This window comes from Engystomops pustulosus, chromosome 1 (assembly GCF_040894005.1).
Source record: "Engystomops pustulosus chromosome 1, aEngPut4.maternal, whole genome shotgun sequence".
NCBI lineage: Eukaryota > Metazoa > Chordata > Amphibia > Anura > Leptodactylidae > Engystomops > Engystomops pustulosus.
Genome location: NC_092411.1, coordinates 244,597,567 through 244,622,241, shown reverse-complemented (window position 1 = coordinate 244,622,241; position 24,675 = coordinate 244,597,567). Strand labels below are relative to the sequence as shown.

Here is a 24,675-nt window from a genome sequence, read left to right as displayed (position 1 = left end):
GCAAAGTAATCTATATACAGTTTAATATTACATATATTATATACATGTGTATACATGTTTATATAAAATATAAAGGGGCAATTTAAAATGCCTTGTCTGGCAGTTTGCAGGGAATAGGCAGAGGCATGAACACTCTGGCCTGCCGTATTTACCAACTGACACTACATCTGTAGTCCTCCCCAGGTCTGTCCTGGCTAAGATTTCAGTTTGGAGCTGGAGCTTCTTTACATAAGTGTTTTAATGCACAGCTTAAACATATAGGGGCAGATTTACTTACCCGGTCCATTCGCGATCCAGCGGTGCGTTCTCTGTACTGGATTCGGGTCCGGCCGGGATATATTAAGGTAGTTCCTCCGCCGTCCACCAGGTGGCGCTGCGCTGAAAAGCATCGGAACGTGCTGGAGTTCATCGAGCCGGGGCTGAGTGAAGGTAAGTGCAAGCTCTGCGACAGATTTTTTTTTAAAAATGCAGCGGTTTTTCCGAATCCGTCGGGTTTTCGTTCGGCCAAGCCCCCCGATTTCCGTCGAGTGCATGCCAGCGCCAATGCGCAACAATCTGATCGCGTGCGCCAAAATCCCGGGGCAATTCAGGGGAAATCGGCGCAAATCGGAAATATTCGGGTAACACGTCGGGAAACCGCGAATCGGGCCCTTAGTAAATGACCCCCATACTGTCTTCAGTAAGCCAATTTTGCAATGCACATATTGCTTGGTGATAAACATTGGATCTATTTATCAGCAATATTGTATATAACCCCTGCTTGATATGATACAACATGCTTCTTGTTTAATATCAGATCTTCTATCTATTTCTTCAGGTGCTTCATGAAGAAACAACCATTCCAGGGACAGATTTGAAACTATCCTATCTAAGTTCAAGAGCGGCAGGATATAAATCGGTTCTTAAAATTACAATGACCCACGCGGTAATACCGTTCAATCTAATGAAAGTTCATCTCATGGTAGCGGTGGTTGGAAGACTTTTCCAGAAATGGTTTCCAGCCTCCCCTAATCTTTCGTACACCTTCATTTGGGATAAGACTGATGCTTATAACCAGAAAGTCTATGGATTATCTGAAGCTGTCGGTATGTATTTCTATTATAATTAAATAGTAATATTTATTTTAGGAACTCTGTCAAGCAACGGGTGATTTATGGCTGTGTATAACGGGAGGCTGGCTTAGCTGCTGTGTGTGCATTCATCTTCTTTTTAAGCAGCAGCTTAAATATTTCTGTGACATTTAATTTTGAAGAAATCTGTGTCATTGAATCTCACTGGTGTTTAACCGTCTGCTTTATAACTTACTCTTATGTAGAGCAGCGTTATTTAATGTATCTCTCCATAAATTACTGTTCATCGTTTGTCCATGGATGTACCATAAAGACAGCTTTGTTCAATATAGAAAACCCAGGCTTAATTGATTGTGCTCCCTTCTGCCTCTGCAAAATTATCCTTCCCTTTCAGAATTGCTAAGAGTTCATGAAGGTGTGTGGATGTGCAGGTCCAAACACCAAGCTTGGTTGAAAAATCATCACTATAATAGAGGCCCTATGTACAACGCTATTAAAGTTTTATCAGATTAAGCCTTCATGCACACAAACGAATGCTTTGCCTGACCATAGCATACAGCCATAATGGGAGAAGGGAGCGCTCCTCACCCCTCCCCTCTCCATAGGGAGCCATCCAGATGGGCTGTAAGTACAACAAAAAATAGAGCACGCTCTATCTTTCTTCCGACAAAAGCACAGTAGGGAGACACACAATGCACTTCGGCTAGTTGCCATTTGTCCGGCTATCATATGGCCGCCATATACACTGTGCACATGGAGCCTTATTAATTAACTGACAGATTAACTGACTGACTGATAGGGGGACCACCAAAGACTGGCTAATCTATAATAGGGAGTAGAGATGGGCGATACATCCAAGATTCAATACATAAAATCTCTGTTGAATTTTTAAATTTTTTGAGTCTGAATTGAATTACTCTAAACTTTTGGACAGAAATTTGAATTTTTCCTCTTCCTAGGCCATGAGAAGAGCAAAAGTATTAGGGCCAGTTCCATTAGGTCCATTAGTCTTTGTGAGTCAACACCAGGTTTCGTCAAACACACCAAACTGGTGCAAGTCTATTACACCTTTTACCCAAGGTATTGCATCTGTTTTGTGTTCGACCACTCACGGTTCTGGCTCATAATAACTTTATTAGGGCAAGATCACATCTCAGGTTGTCGAACACACAAAATTGGTCAAAGTCTTTCCTTTATACCTTTTACCCAAGGACTGTGTTTGACCACTCCCGACACTGGCTCACAATAACTGAAGACCTAACAGAGATGTGAACAAGCTCTTAGTAAGCCATCATTTTGAAAAATTAAAGCAAGTGAAAAAGATTCAAACTCAGTAAATGCTTGAAAATTGCCAAATTTGTATCAACAAATAGATTCATTCCTCTCTAATAAGCAGATACTACTTTATTTGCCACCCTTATGGACTGTGTATATCCTCCAGCTACCACAGGGACCAATGATCCCTACTTTTGCAAGGCATCTGAGCTCAGCTCCCCATGTATTAAATGACTTTCTACCATCTGTACAAGCTGTCGGGCAGAAATCTGCGCCTCTCCAACTGAGTATTGTAATCACAGGCAATAATGTGATCACAGAGGTAATGAATCAATCTATGGGTGAGAAAAACTGAACAGCCATATAAAATCCTCATTAATATTGTTGTGAAGAAACAGATGAAATATTCAAGTCAGACTATAAGTCTCAGGATCACAGCTCCTGCCATTAAGGAGCAAACTGCTGCCCCAGATGATTGAGGTGTGAAGCTCTGATGAACCTGTATCCTGGAGCAATGGAGATTAAGCAGCAGAAGCAGCAGGAGTGAGAGATGACGAGGCTGGCGCCGCTCATGACATGCTTTAACTAGGGGAAATATGGAAAAACACTGCTGGATAGCTGCAATTCTTCACATAAGGTGTTAGAGAAATCAAGGTGTTTGAACAGAATATTATCTGGGATTTCACTTGTCAATGTTATTTTATCAACTTGGGGAAAAAAACTAAACAATTTAAGCTTGGAGACAAAATGTTAACCATATGCTAATTCATAGCAAGGAGCATTATATAATAGCGCTGGTGGAGCCTTGATTGTAGCAAGTATGAAATTGCCTATTCAAAGTCCAAAAAGTTTTATTAGGCGCAAGAGAGATACAATGGAGGCTGGCTTATCTTTAGTAGTAACTTTTATCATTTCAGTGCATTGTGTGAATGAAAAATAATGCAAAATAAAATAAATATGATACAATATTAACATATAAAAATAAAATAATGATATCATTTATTAATAAATAGTTTGGACAGAATATCTGGTTATATTTCTCACTCATATTTTTTGAAAGGCAAAATAGGAAGTAAATAGTTTTGAGCAGAATAGTTTCATAATATACTTTTAAGTAGTATGAGTCCTTATTAATCCACACACCCACAGTGTTTGAAAGTGAGAGTCCTGATTACCAAGCCCACACACAGTGATTGACAGTGAAAATCCTGATTAGCCCACCTACACACAGTCATTGACAGTGAGAGTCTTGATTAGCCCGTCCACACACAGTTATTGACAGTGAAAGTCCTGAATAGCCTGTCTGCACACAGTGATTGAAAGTGAGAGTCCTGATTAGCCAGCCTATGCACAGTGATTGACAGTGAGAGTCCTGATTAGCCAGCCTATGCACAGTGATCAACAGTGAGAGTCCTGATAAGCCCGCCTATGCACAGTGATTGACAATGAGAGTCCTGATTAGCCCGCCTACGCACAGTGATTGACAATTAGAGTCCTGATTAGCCCGCCTAAGCACAGTTAGTAACAGTGAGAGTGCTGATTACTCCACCCACTCGCAGTAATTGACAACGAGAGTCCTGATTAGCCAGCCCACATACAATGATTGACAGTGAGAGTCCTGATTACCAAGCTCACACACAGTGATTGACAACTCTCCCTGTATCAGTGTGTGAATCTGAAGTCTGTCAGTTCCTTTACCCTGCTCATACATAGTGATTCTCAGTGAAAGTCCTCATTATCCAAACCACACACAGTTATTGACAGTGAACAGTCAATCACTGTGTGTGAGGAAATCGGTACTCTTACAGTCAATCACTGTGTGTGGGTTGGTTAATCAGGACTCTCACTGTCAATCACTGTGTGTGGGGTAATAAGGACTCTTACTGCCAATCACTGTGTGTGGGTTGCATAATCAGGACTCTCACGGTCAATCATTGTGTGTGGGGTAACCAGGACGCTCACTGTCAATCACTGTGTGTGTGTGTGGTAATCAGGACTCTCATTGTCAATCACTGTGTTTAGGAGGGGTAATCAGGATGCTCACTGTCAATCGCTGTGTGTGTGTGGGGTAACCAGGACGCTCACTGTCAATCACTGTGTGTGTGTGTGGTAATCAGGACTCTCATTGTCAATCACTGTGTTTAGGATGGGTAATCAGGATGCTTACTGTCAATCACTGTGTGTGGGGTAATAAGGACTTTTACTGCCAATCACTGTGTGCAGGCAGATAAATCAGGACTCTCACTGTTTTTACCGTATTTAGACTGGACTACAAAAGAAATGTCAACCTTTTTGTAAGATAAAAGTTTTTATTATTCAATATTGTGTAATATATATATATAAGTTTAGTTTACTAAGCAATTTGTGACTTTAAGTAAAATATTTAAATGCATTAAGTGTAAATCAAGCTGTTTGCTTCATAGTAAAGAATGAGGAACACTGTTGTGACTTACATGATCTAATTATTCATAATCCAGTTATCATATTCATTTCATTATCCGTGTAAAGAGGATTCCACTGTATAAAATAATGTTATGAAACGACAAATATATGTTCCACTTGTACAGCTGGCAATTATGTCTTTTAAAGATTTAATGGAGACTGTTAAACGTGGGTAATATGTATTTACCATAGTCTTTCTATTAATCAAGTTATTTATAGCTCGTGTTCATTTTATTTTGTTTCCAGTATCTGTTGGGTATGAATATGAATCATGTTTAGACCTCACATTGTGGGAGAAGAGAACAGCTGTTTTGCAAGGCTATGAATTAGATGCTTCAAATATGGGTGGCTGGACCTTAGATAAGCATCATGTGTTGGATGTCCAGAATGGTAAGTCCTTCATGACCTTCCTTAGATATTTCATCCCTTACCAATTACTTTTGATTTCCTTGACATAAATTGCATTTCATTGCCCGTAACCAATCACACTTAAACGATTATAACGAGTGGGTGTCTTAGAACATGTGATATTTGATGGCACTTAAAATGGCAACCTTAAATAAACGACTCAGAGGCAAATTTTACAGTAGTTGAAGAAAAAGGAAGAAGACACCTGGAGCAGTCCAAGGCCTATTGCCCACAAACGAATTTGATGCATCCACACCGTTTGCTTGCTGGAAAGTCCGGCCTGAACTCTCAGAAACTGGATCTGAACTATACATGTCAACATGTTCGGGCTGGACGTTTCAGCAAGCATGCAATGCAAGTTTGATGCAAGCTGGAGGCATCAAATTTACTTGTGGAGATTAGACCTTACTGGGTGCTGATTCTCAAGTTGGTTGAGGGGCACAAAAAATCCAGTTGTTGCGGTCAACGGAAGCCTGATGTTTTTCACTTAAATGTTGCCATTTTTCCCCATGGAATGTATATATTGGCCAGGTAATAATGTTATAAGTGTAGAGCATAAAACAGATCCTCAGGTTTGCCACATACATTCTCCTTGGTACTGAGAAGAAATTGTGCTTGTAGTGTTTCTATAAAATTGAACTGGTCACATTTCAGAAAGTTGCATATAGATTCATTGAGATGCTTTGCTCTCATTATATAATGGATATATTTCTGCTTAGAGTTTCTGCTGTGGGTTTCTGCCAACTTAAGGATTTTTCTTTCTACATTTCTGACAAGATGCTAAATTTTAGTTTTTGGAATGTGACACGTTGACAGTGACCATCCACTCAGAGGGAACAAAAGAAACTTTTCTTTAGTTACAGACAATAAATAAAGAAAAGCTTTTTCTAATACCCTCTAAGTGGACAATCACTGGCAAAGTGTCATAATCCAAAACCTTTTTTTTTCCATTTCATCCAGGCAGTTAGAAGCAGAAGCCACAAAACCCCTGATACTTATCCGTCCTTGCTGTTGTTGTGCACCATATCTTAATACGTCTCTTTTTTTAATACAGTTCTAAATTCATGTCTCATTCCATTATGTTCTGCTACACATTTTTCACCCAAAAAGCCAGCTAACAATAATATAAATATCATAAGAAAAATGACTTAAAAAAAAATATTTGCTTTTAATAAATCAATTAGATTGTGATTTTGCACGCATTAGCATACAATGGGGGTGTGCATTATGTTATAACGAGACAGAAGTGTTCTATTAATTCTAATACTAATACAGTGTATTCAGCTTAATGCCATGACCTTCGGTTAAAATTATTGGCTTCCAAAAGTTCAAAGAAACGTTAAAAGATTCGGTAAACTAGTTAAAGAGCTATCACCACCTCCACCAAGTCTTCTTTTGCAAAAGTGATTCAGATTTGAGTTGTAAAAATTACTAATCAGTGCCACTGTACTCAGGATGCTAATCAGATTATCACTGTCAGGTGGGCGGTACTGGGCTGGAGCATACAGCCTGGAATTGCCCATCTTACTATTGGATTGGTTGTATTTGGTTGTGGTTATGAAAGGTCTTCATAAAAGAGAATTATTCAATATCAGCGCTAGACTTGTAAAGAACATAACAGACCCTTAGTTTTACACTTCTATAACTTGAGTTTAAACTTGAACTTACTGCTACCTTTATTTGGGGTTTTTCCATGGGGTCTAGACTGACAGTGGTTGAAACGAAAAGTTTTTGTCCCTTTCGTGACACCAATAAATTCTCAGTTTCCTGCTCAACATTCTATAAATTTTAACTGTGGGTCTATTTATATAATGGAGTTTCCCCAACTATTTCTTCCCAAAGCAAGATGAAAGCCAAATAGAGCTATGATTTTCTTATGGTGCTTTTAAGAGTAAAAAACATGTCCAGACAGGTTAATAATAACAGACAAACTATCATTGCTTTGGGATGGTGCCTCCATAACCAAGCACGCATAGTTTTATCAGTAATTGAAGGCTGTGGAATTGGCATCCAGATATTGTTATGCAGTCCGTAATGTGTCATCATATCCCTGTCTACAGAGCTCCCAGAGTAACCATGCTGAAACAAATTCATTGTTACAATAAAAATGAAAAATCATATTCTGCAACCCAATTTACACAATATAAGTGTGACTGGAGATATGTAATAATAACAAAACACAATGTCGGCTATTAGAAAGCAATCAAACATCTCTCATCGCAGACCCCCTCTATCAGTGGGCTTTTATTACATTTCCAGAGTACATATGACACAATGATTTCCACAGTGACATAGGTAAGACAATATTTCTGGTCTAGACTTTAATAAAACTGCTCTTGTATTCATAAATGAGTGCGTTATTTATTAGGAAGAAGAGCATTGTAATAGAGTCAGAGTTACGTGTCCGTATTCATGACCCCCAATAAATGGCGCTCACAGTGCAATGTCATATAAAGTTAGATGGGCAGTTTACTAACATGTAATGGTTATGAAAATGGAAAATGACAATATCTCATAAATGACTGGTTTTTTTTATTAGTTCTATAAAATGTATCCAGCGAGTAATCATTCTCCTAATGTAGAGTCCTATATTGAAAGGGGAAGTCAAGGAGAAACGCTACAGTTCTGTGGCCGGCTCCAACAAATGTACCATTACTGTGCTGACCCGATAATCAAAGTTGCATACATTATAGTATTGGAAATTTCTCATCTCAAAATACTTGCTAAAAGTTTTACAAGTGTCAATATGGCCAAAATGGAGGTTAGAAGTTTAGAATATGGGGTCCCATCATCAGCATTTTTTTTTAAACATGTGATTTGGGATAAACTGCCTCCAGGATAAGTTGAAATAAATACTTGATACACCTTTAGGCATGTCCAAACACACACACACATATATATATATATATATATATATATATATATATATATATATACATATATACAATTACCAATATCCAGATGTCCGTTTGTAACTAGGAGTCGTATGTAAGTCGAGTGTTCTTAAGTAGGGGACTGCCTATATATATACTAATAGAATTTTCAAACGGCACACGCAATAGGGAAAGTTTGGTCCAAGCTCACCGAGATCGGGCCCCAGATCCTCCGAATAGAAAAACAAAAGGCATATTATAACAAAAGGTAGATATATTTAAATATTATTAAAACAAACTGAACATTTTCAAATACATATAATCATATATGTCATATATGATACATAAAGGTACTCCATTAAACAACAGCACCTACCTTTAATCATGAATATATTTCCGTCCAAGGCAGTGTGGTCGGTCCATGAAACGGGAGATGGTACAGTCCATGATCCATGGACCGACCAGGGCTGTGTGTTTTACCCGTTATTGGAACATCAAGGCTTCAGGGCCTGTGTATGGTGGCACCCTCTGTCCTGCTTTGTGTTTCACACCTGGATATTGGAGACTTTCACATATACTTGTCCATATAAATGCTCTCAAGAGCAGAAAATATCTTGGTTATGGGGAAAAACATTTGTTTAATTCTTAAAGGTTGGACTTGATGGACTTTTTCCAACCTCATGTACATAATAAGCAGCATAAAAACACAGATATTGCCATAGGGAAGCACCCACAGCATATAGCTTTTACTTATTAATGCTGCATAAATTCATATGGTATTACATGGAGTGCCTATTGTATCATAATAGAGACCACAGGGACTTGGTGTTCTACTGTGAAGGCTATATACGTCCAATTGAGCTGCGTACGTCAGGCCTGACTCTGAAAATACAAACAATGTCATCAAAAGTTAAAAAAAAACTAATTTCCTTCAAAACCAAGAAAAAACAAGTTCTGTGAAACTAGATGGATTGACTTTTCAGTAGGAGCAATGGGAGATAGCATTTCTTAAAAGCTGCAATAACACATAATGGGCCTGAGTGGAATGAGGAATATGCCGGTGCTTGCAGCAATAATGGAGATGCATATGAATAGCAAAATACCAGCCTGCCTTACGCCACAAGGTGAACCAATCTCCCAGCTTTAAATTATATCGAGCATCGCTCCCTGACAACCGGTGACTTCTCAAAGTGACGCGTGTCTAATTGAATAAACGAAGTGGTTACTTGTAATGACAAGGTGGATGAGCCTGTGAAATGTGTTTCGGGGAGGAGTGCAGATACTGACAGGTGTTTGCGCCAGCACCCTGATACACGGTCATAAATATTCCTATACTCGTCTCCGCTTCTGCGATACTAGAGGAGAAAGCTGAAGGACCTATTTCTCAGGCTAATGACAGGATAAATCATACGCAGTAGTGCAGATAGCCGGCTTGGAGGACCTCTCTGATGAAAATTATACAACGCCTCGTATCCGGCGGGGGGGGGGGGGGGGGATATCGTCTGGTGATTGTTGCGAAAGATGTAATCACGCAAGAAACACGGGGGATTTTTTTGATCAATTCCTAATCAGGACAGCATTGTAATGGAATATTGTTTATGAGATATTATCTTCCATTTACATATGCCTCACTATTCGGAGTTTAGCCACTCGCTTCGAGCCGGATTCTATAATGGCGGTTTCAAGCATTTACAACAAAGAAACTCTTCTATTTATTCAGAGGGGTTTTAAGAGCTTTGAAGAACATTGCTCTCAAGTTTCTTTTGTGTTTTCTTTTCTTGCTTTTTTTTGTACTTTTTTTTTTTTTACGATGCTGATCGTTTTAACAGCATCCTAGAAAAAAAAGTGTAACCATTAGCCATAGTTCTGCCTTTGAAACCCGTATCCACAATCAATAAAACATGTTTAGGCACAAAGTGCAAACTGACATGTGGTTTACATGGATTATAAGAAATAGAGATTTATTGTGACACATGCATATAGAAAATAATAGCTGACCATTTTAGAACCAGGACCAAAAATGTGTTCATTGATTTGTGCTCAATGAAGGACAATGGTAATGGATAACCACGTCTGTGTTTTATCACTGTCTTAAGTAAGAAAAATTCACCATCAGGCATATGCTTTGTTTGTTAATTTCCATAAGGACTATTACATTCTTGCCGGCTCAGCATTCCATATGTAAAATGACTGGGATCTTTCATCACTATTAGCTATTTATAGTGCTGCATGTCATTATTAGTATTCCATTTGCTTGGCCGGTGGTGTCTTGCTTGATGCATATTAATGGAGGCATAGCTCTTAAATGGAATGTGTCATTAGAAAGTAACCCAAGCTTCACATTTTTTACATTAAACTTTGATTTTTTATTTAACATGTCACTTCCTTAAAAAAAATATTGGAAATCTTGCCTATCCGTAAAGGCTGACACTTCCTGCTCTGTGGAAATGACTTTTGTGTCATCAGAAAGTAACCTAAGCTTCACATTTTTTACATTAAACGTTTATTTTTTTTTATTCAACATGTCACTTCCTTAGCAAGATTTCCAATAATCTTTTTTTATCCGTAAATGCTGACACTTCCTGTTCTGTGGAAATGACTTTTCAAAACTTTACAATTAGACATTGCATGTAACATATTTCTCTCTACATATATAGGATGTAGAGCATCTTACATTTTCAACCTGACCACGGATTCTCCTCATATTCTAACACTTCCTGTTCTGTAGAGATCACTTTTCATATAGTTATAAAGAATGCTCCTTTATAGATGACATCTCCAGTCTACAGGTTCCTGCAGTCTAGATATAGCTGCTGTAATGGATATCTCTGAATAGATAGACAGATAAAAAAATTTAAAGTCCAGGAGCATCATAGCAATAGCACAGGTGCTTGGGTTAAATAAGGCACCCAACATTTTTTTCACAAATTTTTGGAGTGCAGCCTATTTTTTGGAATAGGTTGACAGGTAGATACAAACCAGATACAGATACTTTAACCCACTATATGCAGTAGTTTAAGGTATGTTTTTGAGTCCATCTTATGTGAATATAGCTTCTCTGTGTTTTTCCTACTAACATCTGCTGATGAGGAAGCTTTAGTTAAGGCTCAGACAACACTGGAATAAGGACCTGGCAATGTGCATTTGACATGGGGTGGAACAATGCGTCTCTATGAGGTTTTGATCGATGTTTTCCTTCTTCTCAAACAGAATTATTCTCGGAGGTGTAATACAAAAACAGAACCTTTTCTCTCTCGATCCTTATTTTAAGACTTGTTATGATTTCTGATATTTGTTGTAATTAAGATGTGTATCGATCCTGAAATGGCAGCGCAATAGCAAAATTATGACTAGTATATTACACTGTTGTGTATTGGAGAGTTCGTACAAATCAATATCCTGCCACAGATCACCTTCACATTGTAATGAGCGGATAAATAAGAGCATTTATAGATCAATCTGAGAAAAAAAGGACACCCTAATTATAATTGTGAAATTGTAATACAGAAATGTTTTTATTTTGCTCCACAACAAAATCTATTTATTAGATCTTGTCATATGTACAGTAAATATTCATATCTAGTGACCTCTGCTTCTTCCTTCTTGTACCATTCCCTTTACTGCTTGATGAGCATCTAAATAACATATAAATAGGCATCTGTAAAATAGTATTCTAATCCCAGTATGGACATGTTCTTAAAGAAGACCTGTCACCAGAATAATACCCCTTAAACCAGTAAGGGTAAAAAGTCCTCCCCATATCACCTAAGGCAATGTACCTTAATTACAACAGTTTTTTATATGCAATTGAGTAGACCAGAGTCAATTTCTGAATAGAAGAGTCATGTTTTCCCCAACCTATGTATGAGCCCCATTCCTTCTTTTGATTGACAGCTCAGTGTCTCTTCAAATCTTGGCCTGAGCAGACAGGAAGTCCTCTCCTTGTCAACTTCCTGTACTTACCGGAATGCTGTCCCTCGCACTGCATGGAACATTTCACCATGAGTGTGGGAAACTGCAGATTTTGTCACAAAGGCAGAAAGAAAAAGTTTTAGGGAACGATTTTACTGGTGGGAGGAGGCAGATTTTAGCAATGCATCGCCTTTTTGACTTTATACAACCAATTTACATCTCACTTCAAAGTTGATTTTCTGGATGATATCACCACACTGGGTCATGAAAGCTGCTTATGAACATACTGGTAGTGGTTTATTAGGTCAATTTCTGATGACAAGTTACCTTTGAACTTTATTTTATGAAGTTGGTGAAATAAAACATTTTTTTATGGGAAAAGGTTTTCATTTTTCCACTAACATAGATATTGCTGAAATTGTACCTTTTCAATGCATTTTTTCAACAGTGTTTATAATTAAGTTTTTAATGGGAAGGAAGTTCTCTCTGTCATAGGTTAGAGGTGTCAGAGGTCAGCGGTGTTTAAACTTATGGAACCATGCCAGACTGGTATATCGCATGGAGGTTTTAGGCAAGACGTTCAGTGGCATACATGTAGATGGGTTTGAATGGGTTAATACAGTAAGTGGATGCATAAGCCACTTATACCTTGTAAGAATCCGTGCATCTTTTCTGCTATAAAGTGCTTTTTCATATAGATGTCGTAATGTACTTCAGATATAAAACAGTCTCCATATTTTCATAGATTGGTACTTAAAAAAAAAATATATATATACTTTTTCGAAAGAGCACTTTATCATTATAAATACATTTAACTAAGCAGTAGATGATAATAAACTGCCTTCTGAAAAGCTCACGGACTCTTCACTTGTTACTCATTTGAGATTCTTGGGATGAGAACAGCACAATAATTGTTGATAGCAATATAATTGTGTAAAAAGGTTCCTTTTGATAATCTGTGGATGTGGTGGTGAAGGATTCTTATCCAGCACTTCTATACTGAAAGTTTTTCTTATTATTGATGAAAAAGACTACTTGACTTCTTGTCTTAGTTAACAACATTTGAGTATAGTAGCAAAGCTGTTTTTCAGCACCCTAATGCAGACCTGGGGGCGCTTTCATGATTAAGAACGCATAGAAATTTTGGAATCTTTTAGTTGAGGAAACCTCAACTTTACTTACGTTTGTGTTGATCCATGTAAAGTTGGGTTAAAGTTTGCTTCTAGTATTCCACTTCTGCCCTGGTTCTGTACTCTGGATGATTCACAGTCCATGTGGGCGAGGTGGTGTTCACTTCATTGTTGTATTGCTGCACGTAGTTGTGCCAGATGTTCCATAAAAGTGAATGGACTGCAGGTTAAACCTTTACGACATAGAATATGGAGGCTACAGCAAAACATTAGATTAGCTTTGGGGTGCCCTCAGTCCTAGACCGCAGGGTCAGACACTTAACTAGTTGTGATTCCTAGAAGCTTTGTGGTATTTTTTCAAAGATTTTGTTCATGATTGAATTGGTCTGATCCGATATCAATATCAATTGTCCTGGAAATTGGTATTTAACCCCTTCTAATCCTATAAAAGTAGAAGCTCCTATCTAGTTTTGTTAATCTTTTAGAGATTGTTTCATTCTCCCTCCCTTAGCTCTGGGGTGGATGACAGCAGTAGGTAGACACCAATTTGAAACATTCATCCAAAGCAAATTAAAAAGAAAAGAAATTGAAAAGATTCAAATTTAAAGGGGTATTCCAGCAATCAGCATAATTCATATACAAATGGGTCCTTAAAATATAAGCTAATGTGTAATGAGTTGTTATTTAAAATTTTGCTCCCCTTAGCAGAAAATGCCGTTGACATAGACTGTAATGGAGAATTAAAATGCTACTGGCCCTTTAATCAGTCCGTTAATTTCCTCCGCGTGGTCCGTTGCAGAGCATACACAGGACAAAAGATGGCCACTGGTCACATGTCCACATCACATGTCCTGCACCTGCCTGGGCAGGTCACGTGATCACCACTATGTTTGGCTGTAGTCGGTTAGTTGCACTGCATCCAGTATGGCCAGTGTTTTGGTGATGGCACTTACACATCATTACTATGGTAACAGAGCAAGAAAACCTGTTATATCATCACAGGGAGCAGAGCATAAGAGGGAGGAGGAGTTACTGAGAACTAAAGGATCTTGGGACTTGTAGTTTCCAGGGGTGGCCATCTTGGAGAGGCCATAAAATTTTCTGAACCATAAAATCAAACTATTTAAGCTCCATTTTGTGACATTAAGTTTTGTAACATTTATTTATTTATAGCATTATGGGTTTTTGTACCAGATGTTCATATTCCCGGAATACCCCTTTAAATCTAAGCCTGAAAAGTGCCAGGATTGTTCTGAATGTTACAGCCAATAAATAGATTTGCGTATCCCCCGCCTTAAGATACTTATTTATCTGCAGATTGAGAGATTCTTTTATTGTACTGTCATGTAGGAGGTTTTAATTAAGGCAAAAACTTTGGTCACAAAGTAGCAAAGCAATGCAAACACATTAATTTATCTATGGATATGCAAATTAACCTGCAAGTGAAGAGGTTAAAAATCAAATTTACTACCAGAGTGTTGGCATTAGGCAATGATACTAGAAAAAAAGGAGCACTTCCTGCTTTCTATAGGCTCTGGTGCACTTGACTGCTGCTGTGCATAACCTCAAAAACAGGACTATTTGTTTTTTGCTATTTTAGTTTGTGCATGTTAATTCTCCTACTCGGCAAAATCGGTTTAGGAGTCTTGACAGACTTCCTTTAAAATAAAGATATGACAGGTAAAACCTGTATAATTTATATTATGTATAACAGTGATAGAAACCCCTGGTACATATAATAGATGTCACTGCAGTTTGTAGATTTACCTGCACAGCAAAACTCATTTAGACCTTCCGCCGTGTACACAACCTGTCATTTCATGGCGAGCGAGGCAGCGGTATGTCTAATGCAATGAGCCATGTGTTGTTTTCTAATTCCGTTAAATAGCATAGCTTTATACTTCATGTTCTCATGAATTACTTTGGTCTATATATTTATTATTGTGCATCCAAAATGACAAGAAGATTTTATGTCTTACTTTTTTCAGGTATCCTCTACAAAGGCAATGGAGAGAACCAGTTTATTTCCGAGCAGCCACCCGTTATCAGCAGTCTTATGGGCAATGGCAGACGACGTAGCATCTCTTGTCCGAGTTGCAATGGCCAGGCTGATGGCAACAAGCTTCTTGCCCCTGTGGCGTTAGCTTGTGGAATAGATGGAAGCTTGTACGTGGGAGATTTCAACTTCATCCGTCGTATCTTCCCCTCGGGGAATGTGACCAGTGTATTGGAGCTTAGGTAAGTTCTTCTTTGCTCATTTCTTTCTTGTTACAAACATTTTTCCAATATGAGAAAATAAAGAATTATATAAATATATACATTGTAAATTTATATGATATACACTACAAATAAAAAGTGAATGTAGCCAGGTTTGTGTTTTGGAAATATACAATGTTTAACTCCACCATGGTCCACCATACATCATAGTCCTAGGGAAGCAATGGGTGGACCCAGTTTGACAGATTTGCCTACACATTAACATGACGCAGGTGAAGATTAAAGGGCTAAGGGACCTTGATTCCAGGCTGGAACGTTTGCACTTTTAGCTGTATGGAGACATATGAGGCAAATTGTAGACTAGCTAGCTACAAACCTGGGCTACCTCCACACAAAATAGTGTAATTCATGGTCTGTTATTTGTTTCCTGTGTGTAGTTGGCTTTTAAGGTGACATTGGAAAAAGTCTGCTAATACACAGGGCCATGGAAACCACAGATGTGTGTATGAGCCCATTGAAATACACGAGGCCAAAAACAATGTTTATGTGCATAGACCCTAAGGCTCTGCCCATATTTCCTTCTGAGCTCCTATCAGTAGAATTACACAACATGGAGTCCTAGACATCCTGTCAAAATGACATATACTGTGGCAAAACCCAACAGACCCAATTATTAGTCGGTAGGGTCAGTTAGACGTCATCATGTTTGTCAACTCTTAGTTTAGTTAACTCTTAAAATACCCAAAAAACAGAAGTAAATTGCTTAATTCTTATGGTCAGCTGCATTAGAAAAACACTAATAACACCATAATAATGAAGGAAACGTGTGATATATCTGATATTAGTGGTAACTCTTGCTGCTTGCAGTGGTGTTACATTGGAGCTGTGTTCAAAATGCCATTTAAAGCTCCATAATAAAAGCAGTAGTAGCTGTAGTTGTTGTTTTACTAGTAGTAGTAGTAGTAGTAGAAGTGTGTGAAAATGATTATAAATATAAATGTTACCCTTAGCGACCAATCAAATTTTAGTTGTTATTTATAAGGATATAACTGATAACATTTCTCAAAAAAAAATGAAAGAATTAGGAACTTTAATTTTTCAATATTATGTAACAGTCACCGTATTCATTGGCCATTGGAACAAATCAAAGTTTCACTTACATTTTTCTTTAGCAGTTTTTAAGAAATGAAAACTGAGCTCTAATTGGTTGGAAACAGAAAGGGATGTTCTACTAGGCAGTGTTGACAAGGCCATTTCCATAGTTTCCATAGTTTATATGGTAGGAAAACAATAAATGTTCAACAAAGTAATGGAAAGGATTGAAAGGTTTTAGATAGAAATGAATATTTTTGATGAAACATTGAATACATGAAACATTTGCGTGATAATGTCATACTACTTTTAATTGATCACTGTATTTTTTCTTTAATTTCTGCTGCCTAGGAGGTAATTAAATGTATTTTTCCCCCCACATTCAAATAGCATATTATGACCTTTGATTGTTCATTGCAAGAGGATTTCTCATATAACAAGTACAGTTTACATATTTTTAGCATGGGAGTTTACTTTGATTTTTTTTTTGGCAGGGAGGGGGAGGGGGGGTCAGTTCGTTCAGTATAATAGATGTAACCTTAATGAAATAGCAATTAGAATCCAAATTTGAGAAATGTTCTAAAAAATAAAAATCAAAGTAACCTCTCTATAACATATGTGTTACTTTTCCAAAAATGGATAGTTAAAATATCCCATTTTGATGAAGTTTCCGACTTTGTGGCATGCAAATTTGGTTATCCGTCATCCCCACTCATATCTATCCATTGTCACGGTGTGTGTCTTTATGCTGAATTTGATTAATTGTTGCTCTCTTTTCTTTCTTGCTTTCACCAAGAAATAAAGATTTTAGGCACAGGTAAGGCTGTAGAAGGGGTAACTGTGATGTCCAGGGGCTTCTGTATTACCGTTGCTTTGTGCACCATTGTGTATGCGTCAGACAGGGGTGGATGTTCCTTTCATAGCAGGTTTTTACATAACACATGGACTCCAAGTATTTTTTTTTATCTGAAAGTAAGAGAAATTAATATTACATTAAAACATACTGGTTTGCTGACCCGTGTTTTGGCTGCAAAACCGGACAGAGACAGGTGCTGCAGGATGATCAAAGAAAATTTTCTATCATGTACAAGAGGATGGGAAGACAGGGCTTTGTTCCACACATGCCCCAGCTGTGAGACTTTGTTATATTGCCCTTGTGGTCTCTGACTACTCAGGATTGTGATCCTAACAAGAAAGTTTTCTTCAAAGTCTCCCTGAGCGAAGACTGCAGTAAGTCCTTTATAAAAAAAAAGCGTAGTGATACAATGGGGGCCAATTTATTCTCAGCCTTAAAGGAAAACCATTATCAGAAGATTCTGTATTTATGGCTCAGGTAACATAGAAGAATTTTATATACAGTCACTTTCCTAGCTCTGTAGATCTAATATTTATTCCTTTTGTTTCATTAACTTTTTAGCTGCTGTTTGTCAGGAAGACTCCCAGACAAGTCTTATGTTATAGTGATGACAAGGCTGCTTTAACTTTAGGGTTCTCTCTCTCTATTTATTTCTATGGGGATTCAGAAAACAGCCAAATATTCTACATATTCTCATAGCTCCCATAAAAGTGAATTGAGAGAGACGTGCAGGCAGCATCACCTCTCTACTCACAGTGACCATGGGGCCCCCTTATTGCCTTGGCATTTCTGTATTCTCATATACGTGTAACTTGTTTTTATAAAGCAAAATGTCCTATGGATATGCAATGTAATCTGAAGGCAGCAAGAAAAAGAGAAGATAAATTGGCTGTCATATTGTTCTTTCCACAGGCAGCATGTTATAGAGCAGGAGGAGGAGCGGAGCAGATTGTACATACTGCCCTATCTGGCCAGCGGGATTTCATAAAGCAAGAGGAGCTGAGCAGATTGGATAAAGTGACCTGTCTGCAGATTGCATTTTATAGAATGTTATAGTGCTAAAGCGGCTGAGCAAATTGTATATAGCATCCTATCTGCAGGCAGCATTTTATAGAGCAGGAGGAGGAGCTAAGAAGAATGTACATAATGCCCTATCATGTTATAGAACATGAAGAGATGATCAGATTATATATAAATGTTCCGCAGGCAGCATGTTATAGAGCAGGAGGAGCTGATCCGATTGTACATAGTGTCCTAGCTAAGGGCAGCATGATATAAAGCAGGAGGAGCTGAGCAGATTGTACATAGTGTCCTAGCTACAGGCAGCATGTTATAGAGCAGGAAAAGCTGAAATGATTGTACATAGTGTCCTATCTGCAGGCAGAATCTTATAGAGCAGGAGGAGCTGAGCAGATGTACATAGTGTCCTTTGCATTTTATAGAGCAGGAGCAGCTGAGCAGATTGTATATATAACTTTTCATTATAAGACCTCCTGCACACAAGCATTTTTTTCTAGGGACGGACGTGTTTCTCTATATTGTTACAATGGCTAGTGCACGTCCCCATGTTTCTCTATGGACTCATACACATGGCTGATGTTTCTATGGCCTTGCGTGTGAGCTGACTTACCAATTTTTTTCAGTTTTTTTGCGGACCATGTGCTTGTATTTTTTTTTAAATCTAAATCTCTGCTCATTCTGAGTTCTATACTTCGCTATGCAATCTGTCTTTCTATAAGCTCTGTATCTCTGTATATGAAGCATGCTTGTGCAGGGAGAACCGATACAGAATAAAACCATCCAATGGACGGTTTCCCTTTAAGTCTTATTACTCAAACAAAGCAACAGAACTACAATGGTTCAGCAATGGAATTTATTAGCAAATCCACATTATAGGGGAACAAAGTCTAAGCACTGAGATTCTACTGGACCCACAATCCCACTGAAGTATTTCAATTACAACAATCTTTCATATTTGTTTATTTCTATGCTGTACAAGTCTAATGAATAGTAGCCAATTCTACGCTGCTTTTCTACGCTGCCTTTCACTCTTTGTAACAAACTTTGTGTATATTACTATTATTACATTGAATTACAGATTTGGATTATTCCTTGTGTTAGTGCGACAAGCAATTTTGGCACCCAAGGCAAAGATCTAGACTGCTTTGACTTAGACCCATCTGCATGGAAATAAAGCAATCACATGGCGCTGCTTATATTTCAGGCTTATTTTTCGTAATAGAGTTCAACAAAGCTAAGAATATTCTAAGCTTAGGGGCTGCAGGTGTGAAATGAATAAAGACACAGTTGTTAGTAAATCACCATACGCTGTGCCTGATGGACTTATGTCATTTAAGGGGCATGTCCAGTCCTGAAAGAACAAATTCCCATGGTAAAAAAGTTCTTTAACTTTCTAATATACCTTCTGATCAAGATCTCTATATTGCTGTCAGTAAATGTTCCCCTTCTTGTTTACTTACACGTAAAGTCTGTAAGTCCATGGAGAAATAGTCCTTCTCACAAAGGATCATTTACTACAATGTATCCAGTCTGGGCAATTATTTTAAGCAAACATATAATCATAGTCATAGTATCAAGGTAGATGAGGTTGAAAAATAAGATGTCAGTCCAACCTACTTGTCAGTGTTGATCGAGAGGATGGGTAAAAGAAAACCTACAAGGCTGATGCCAATTGCCCCATAGTGGGTCAAAATTCCTTCCTGTCTCTGATATGGCAGAATTATTCCCTGGATCAGCATCAGCTATTTAAAAAAAATGTTTTGCGCCCACCACCTTAGAATTTTAAGTATTTAGTATTTTTATTATTTTATATCCAGACTCTCTAGAAAGGCATCTATTATATCTTTGAAAACTTTCAAATCCTGAAAGTGCAGGTCTAGATAGCAAAGGATGACCTATAATATGTGATGAGCCGACCTGTTAAAGATCTTAAAAAACCTGCACCCAGATCTGAACCCCCCAGTAACACCCACATTGGGGAAGAACATTGTTCCCCATGACCACATGATTATACAGGCAGCCCCCGGGCTATATACAAGATAGGGACTGTCGGTTTGTACTTAAGTCGATTTTGTATGTAAGTCGGATCTAAGATCCCGATCCCGTTATAACAATGGCTTATAAAGCGCTTCCGTGAGCATAAAGAACATGCCGCTTATATTGTGCAACTGCGTCCTTAGTTACCACCCAATCCGCTTGTATCACTAAGATCATGGTCTCCTTAGCGCTTCCATACACATAAAGAACAAGCCGCTGGAATAACGCAACCGCGATCTTAGTGATACAAGCGGAGGGGGAGGTAACTAAGGACGCAGTCGCACGATACCAGCGGCTTGTTCTTTATGCGCATAGAAGCGCTTTACAAGCCGCCGGTATCATGCGAGATCGTCCTTAGTTACCTCCCCCTCTGCTTTCATCACTAAGGAGGCGGCGGCACACACAAGAGCAGGATAAGTGCTACTGCGATCCAAGGAACGGGTCAACCCTAGATACAAACGGGGTCTTTGGCAGTGCATGCGCGGGTGAGGACCCCGTTTGTAACTAGGGGTTGTTCGTAACTCAGATTGTCGTAAGTCGAGGACTGCCTGTATTGGCATTACATTAGCTCACAACACATTGATTTATGTGCCACTAGTAGTTTTGCCGATGGCACATCATTGTTAGCATCAATTGTAGGCCTTAACAGTGAAGGGGGTAAGCACAACCCAGGGGACACGAACCTGCAATGTTCAGTACAGACCCAAACATTGCGTTTCGGGATCTGCTTATCATTATCTGTTATGCAAACAAGAATATTTACAATGAATCTCAGCAAACAGAAGCAAAAATATAAAAATCTATAACATACAAAAATTTACAAAAACCAATAACAGACACTCTAAAAACCAAGAATACATTTCTGTCAGTGTTGAGAGCACTCAGATAAGCATCCATACAACAGCACATGGAGTGCCCATCTGTAGAGTAGACCCATACAAGTGCAGTCTACGCAATGTTACCAACCAATGGAATCCACTGCGATCAAGAGAACTAGGGTCTATAGAATTATTATTATAAAAAAAGGGAATGAAGTGCACATGTTTCATCATAACTACAGTCTAACTTGTTGAACAACCACTTCAAAAAGAACCTGTCAGCAAATTAATAACCTTATAAATCATCAACATTTTGTTTTAGTCAAGCACAAGTGGTGACGTCATTAAAAAAAATTGGAAATGAGCAGTAAATTGGATGTAGAAAGTCATGGAGGGGAAATTTCAGCACTGAAATTAATCTCCCCTCGCCTCAGAATGTGCCCCCTCTGCTATTACTGGCTGTTCTGAAGTCTAGTGCCGGATGTCAATCATAGCAGATGGAGCATTCTGATGCAGGTTATGACTTCGAAGCTTTACAAATCACCAAATCACAACCAATTTACAACTCACTTCAAATTTTACGGATGATGCCACCACATTAGACCATGAAAGAGAGGTGTAAAGTGTTTGGAAGCTTCACAAGATACTGGTAATAGTTAATTAGGTCAATTTCCACTGACAGGTTCCCTTTCAGTGTAAGATTTGGTTTCAGTATGCCATACGGTAGTCTCCTTAGATTTTCTAAAAAGCATAAATGTTAGGATTTTGTTATTTTTTGCAGTCTTCTTAATTCTTATTGATGCGGGTCTCTCTCATCATAATAAAATGGAACAATACTCGATGTTCGTCATAATGCTCCTTAGAAACCACATACCTTGCCTGTGTTGTTTCTAAGCCAGCAAAATCAAAAAATATGCTTTTTTTGCAATTGCTCTAAAGGGAGCCAGATCAGATGAAAAATTTCTGCAACTTAATTACCTTTGCTGCTTTGATAGAAAAAAAAAAAGCCAATGCTGTGTGTATTTCTCCATTCATCTGTTGGGCTTAGTAGACTATAGATAGGGATCTCTAATTTTTTTCCATTAATTTCTTACAACACAGGCTGCCAAATAGTGTTTCAGCAATGAAAATTGAGAAGGGGATTTGACTTCTCGCATAATGATTATGGCAGAGTTAAATCTGTATGCTGGAGGCGGATAGAACTGTAACAAAGATCGTTATCGGTTTGGCACACCGCGTCCCGTTCTTAGCGACTCGTTCTTGTATTTGAGTGAGGGGAGTAGCGAGCGCTTTCTGAGATCTGAATGTTAAGATTCTATTTAAATGGAAGACTTCAAAGTAAGCCGTGAAGTTCATTCCACTTTAATGCGCTTGCATTTAGAACATGGTTTTACTTTGATTTATACGATATTGTGTGTACTTGTTAGCATTTTAGAGATTTTAGTATTACTCTTCTTATTGATGAACATAATAAAGCATATCTGAGTTAATTATAGACGCTACAAGAGGATGGGTGTGGGTTCTGCAGTTACTATACTTTTTACTTCCTAAACATGTTCCCAAAAGATTATATTTTATGGATATGCGCTGAAGATGTAAATCTGACACAAAACTAGACCTGGATTTTATTGATAGTTTTATTGTCAATTGCCAATTCTAAACATTTTTAAATTAAAAGGAAATACAAAGAGTCCCCTACTTAAGAACACCCGACTTACAGACGACCCCCAGTTACAAACGGACCTCTGGTAATTGGTAATTTACTGTACTTTAGCCCTAGGCTATAATAAACAGCTATAACAGTTATCACAGGTGTCTGTAATGAAGCTTTATTGTTAATTCTTGTTCTGATGACAATCCAACATTTTTAAAATCCAATTGTCACTGAGGCCAAAACATTTTTGTCTGGGGCTACAATTATAAAATATACAGTTCCGACTTACATACAAATTGAACTTAAGAACAAACCTACAGAACCTATCATGTACTTAACCAGGGGACTGCCACTATACCATCAAAATCAAGTATAATAAACCAGGGACATGATCCTCTAATATGCACAATACAGACACTGAACTAGCAGGGGATGATAGTGACAGACAACACAAATCTAAATACTGCTCAGCACAAAATTAGTAAAACAAATAAATTACAAATTTCACAATATTATGTGCTGATCGTGCAGCACTAAATTTAAAATGGTTGTCAGGGATAAGAAAACAATTTATTTATGGCTGGGGATGTGTTTTGCTAAGAAAAAACCCTCCCATACTTCCCTCTCTCCTAGCTGCCATTCAGCTCCTGTGGAGTCCTTCACTGCCAGGTCTCTGTATATAGAGGCAAGCGGTGCTGTCCTATCCACTTCCACATGTCTGCTAAAGCCTGTAACTGCTGCTGCAGCAGGTGTGTGGCAGTGGCCGGGACAGCACAGCCGGGCAGTGATGGACTGTACCCTGGGTGAACGAGAGCGAGGAAAGAGATGAGTATAAAAGATTTATTGTTTTAATATACCCCCACAGCCATATATATTAATTTGATTCTAATAATAGACAACAACTTTAACTAGATTTAAAAAATAAAATATCAAGGTACAGTAAAAGAAAATCTTAACTTGCAACGAATGTGCCTTGTATAGAACCTGATTGCATACATGTAGCTTTAACATTTGCCCCAAAACGCCCCTGAAAAAGATTCTAAACAATTGTCTTGGCATCACTTAGGACTGTAATTGGCACCTATAAAGAGATTAAAGCTTTCTTACAGCGATAATGGCATTTGCAGTCATATATCACCGCAACTATTCAAAGGCAGGGAAAGCGCAAGATATCAGATGCCAGTGGTAAAGAAGAATCTTATCACAGAAGGGATTAAATAAAGATTGCATAAACACCTACATCTGGATACCATGGCAACCGCAAAGGTTTCGAAAAAGATTTCTACTGTTCTAATGGATGTATTACAATAGTTGTCAGTCATCCAAACTTCACTTTTATTCTCTTTTGCGCGCATCCATACTTTAAATTTTTTCCCCCTTCTCCTGAAAAGTTTAACGTCTCTTTTTCTTTCAGCCTTTTGTTGAGCGTCGTAAGCGACATTTTCCTGCTATTCACAGATCTCCATATTTATAGATCTGTTTCATAACTGAAACAGTCAATATGTCAATCTCTTCCCTTACCAGATGAAAAGGAATATTGCAAATGATTTGCTAATTGAAATATCACTTAAAGGGACATTAAATTGCGAAATGAATGCGAAATGTAAACAAGAAATATTGTCGTCTCGCTGATTGTCAATATGCAGGAGATTCTTTTTGATGCGGATGGAAACAGTAAAAGTGCTGTAGACCCTATAGGGTTTAATCTGTTTATCTGCCCCATGTTTACTGGAGACCAATTGCGAAGTAAAACGTAATTCTCTTGTCTCCTGAGGGCACATCAGCTAAACTCCTGCTCCAGCCAGTCGTCTTACATACTCAAGATTGTGAGGAGGAAGATAGTAGACGTGGTTGAGATGCATAGAGCAAAG

The 24,675-nt window shown here is 38.2% G+C and overlaps 1 protein-coding gene across 19 annotated transcripts in view; it reads left to right on the top strand.

Moving 5' to 3' along the window:
• Window positions 1-24,675, top strand: part of TENM3 (teneurin transmembrane protein 3) — a 1,383,253-nt gene that overhangs the window by 1,300,171 nt on the left and 58,407 nt on the right. For 11 of the 19 annotated variants that reach the window (XM_072123399.1, XM_072123501.1, XM_072123484.1 and 8 more), the window contains 4 exons: window positions 818-1,085; window positions 5,034-5,177; window positions 15,099-15,349; window positions 17,214-17,236. In XM_072123399.1, coding sequence (XP_071979500.1) covers window positions 818-1,085; window positions 5,034-5,177; window positions 15,099-15,349; window positions 17,214-17,236 — 686 coding nt within the window. The remainder of the gene's footprint in view (window positions 1-817; window positions 1,086-5,033; window positions 5,178-15,098; window positions 15,350-17,213; window positions 17,237-24,675) is intronic. The other 8 variants (XM_072123542.1, XM_072123535.1, XM_072123452.1 and 5 more) reach the window with 2 other exon arrangements.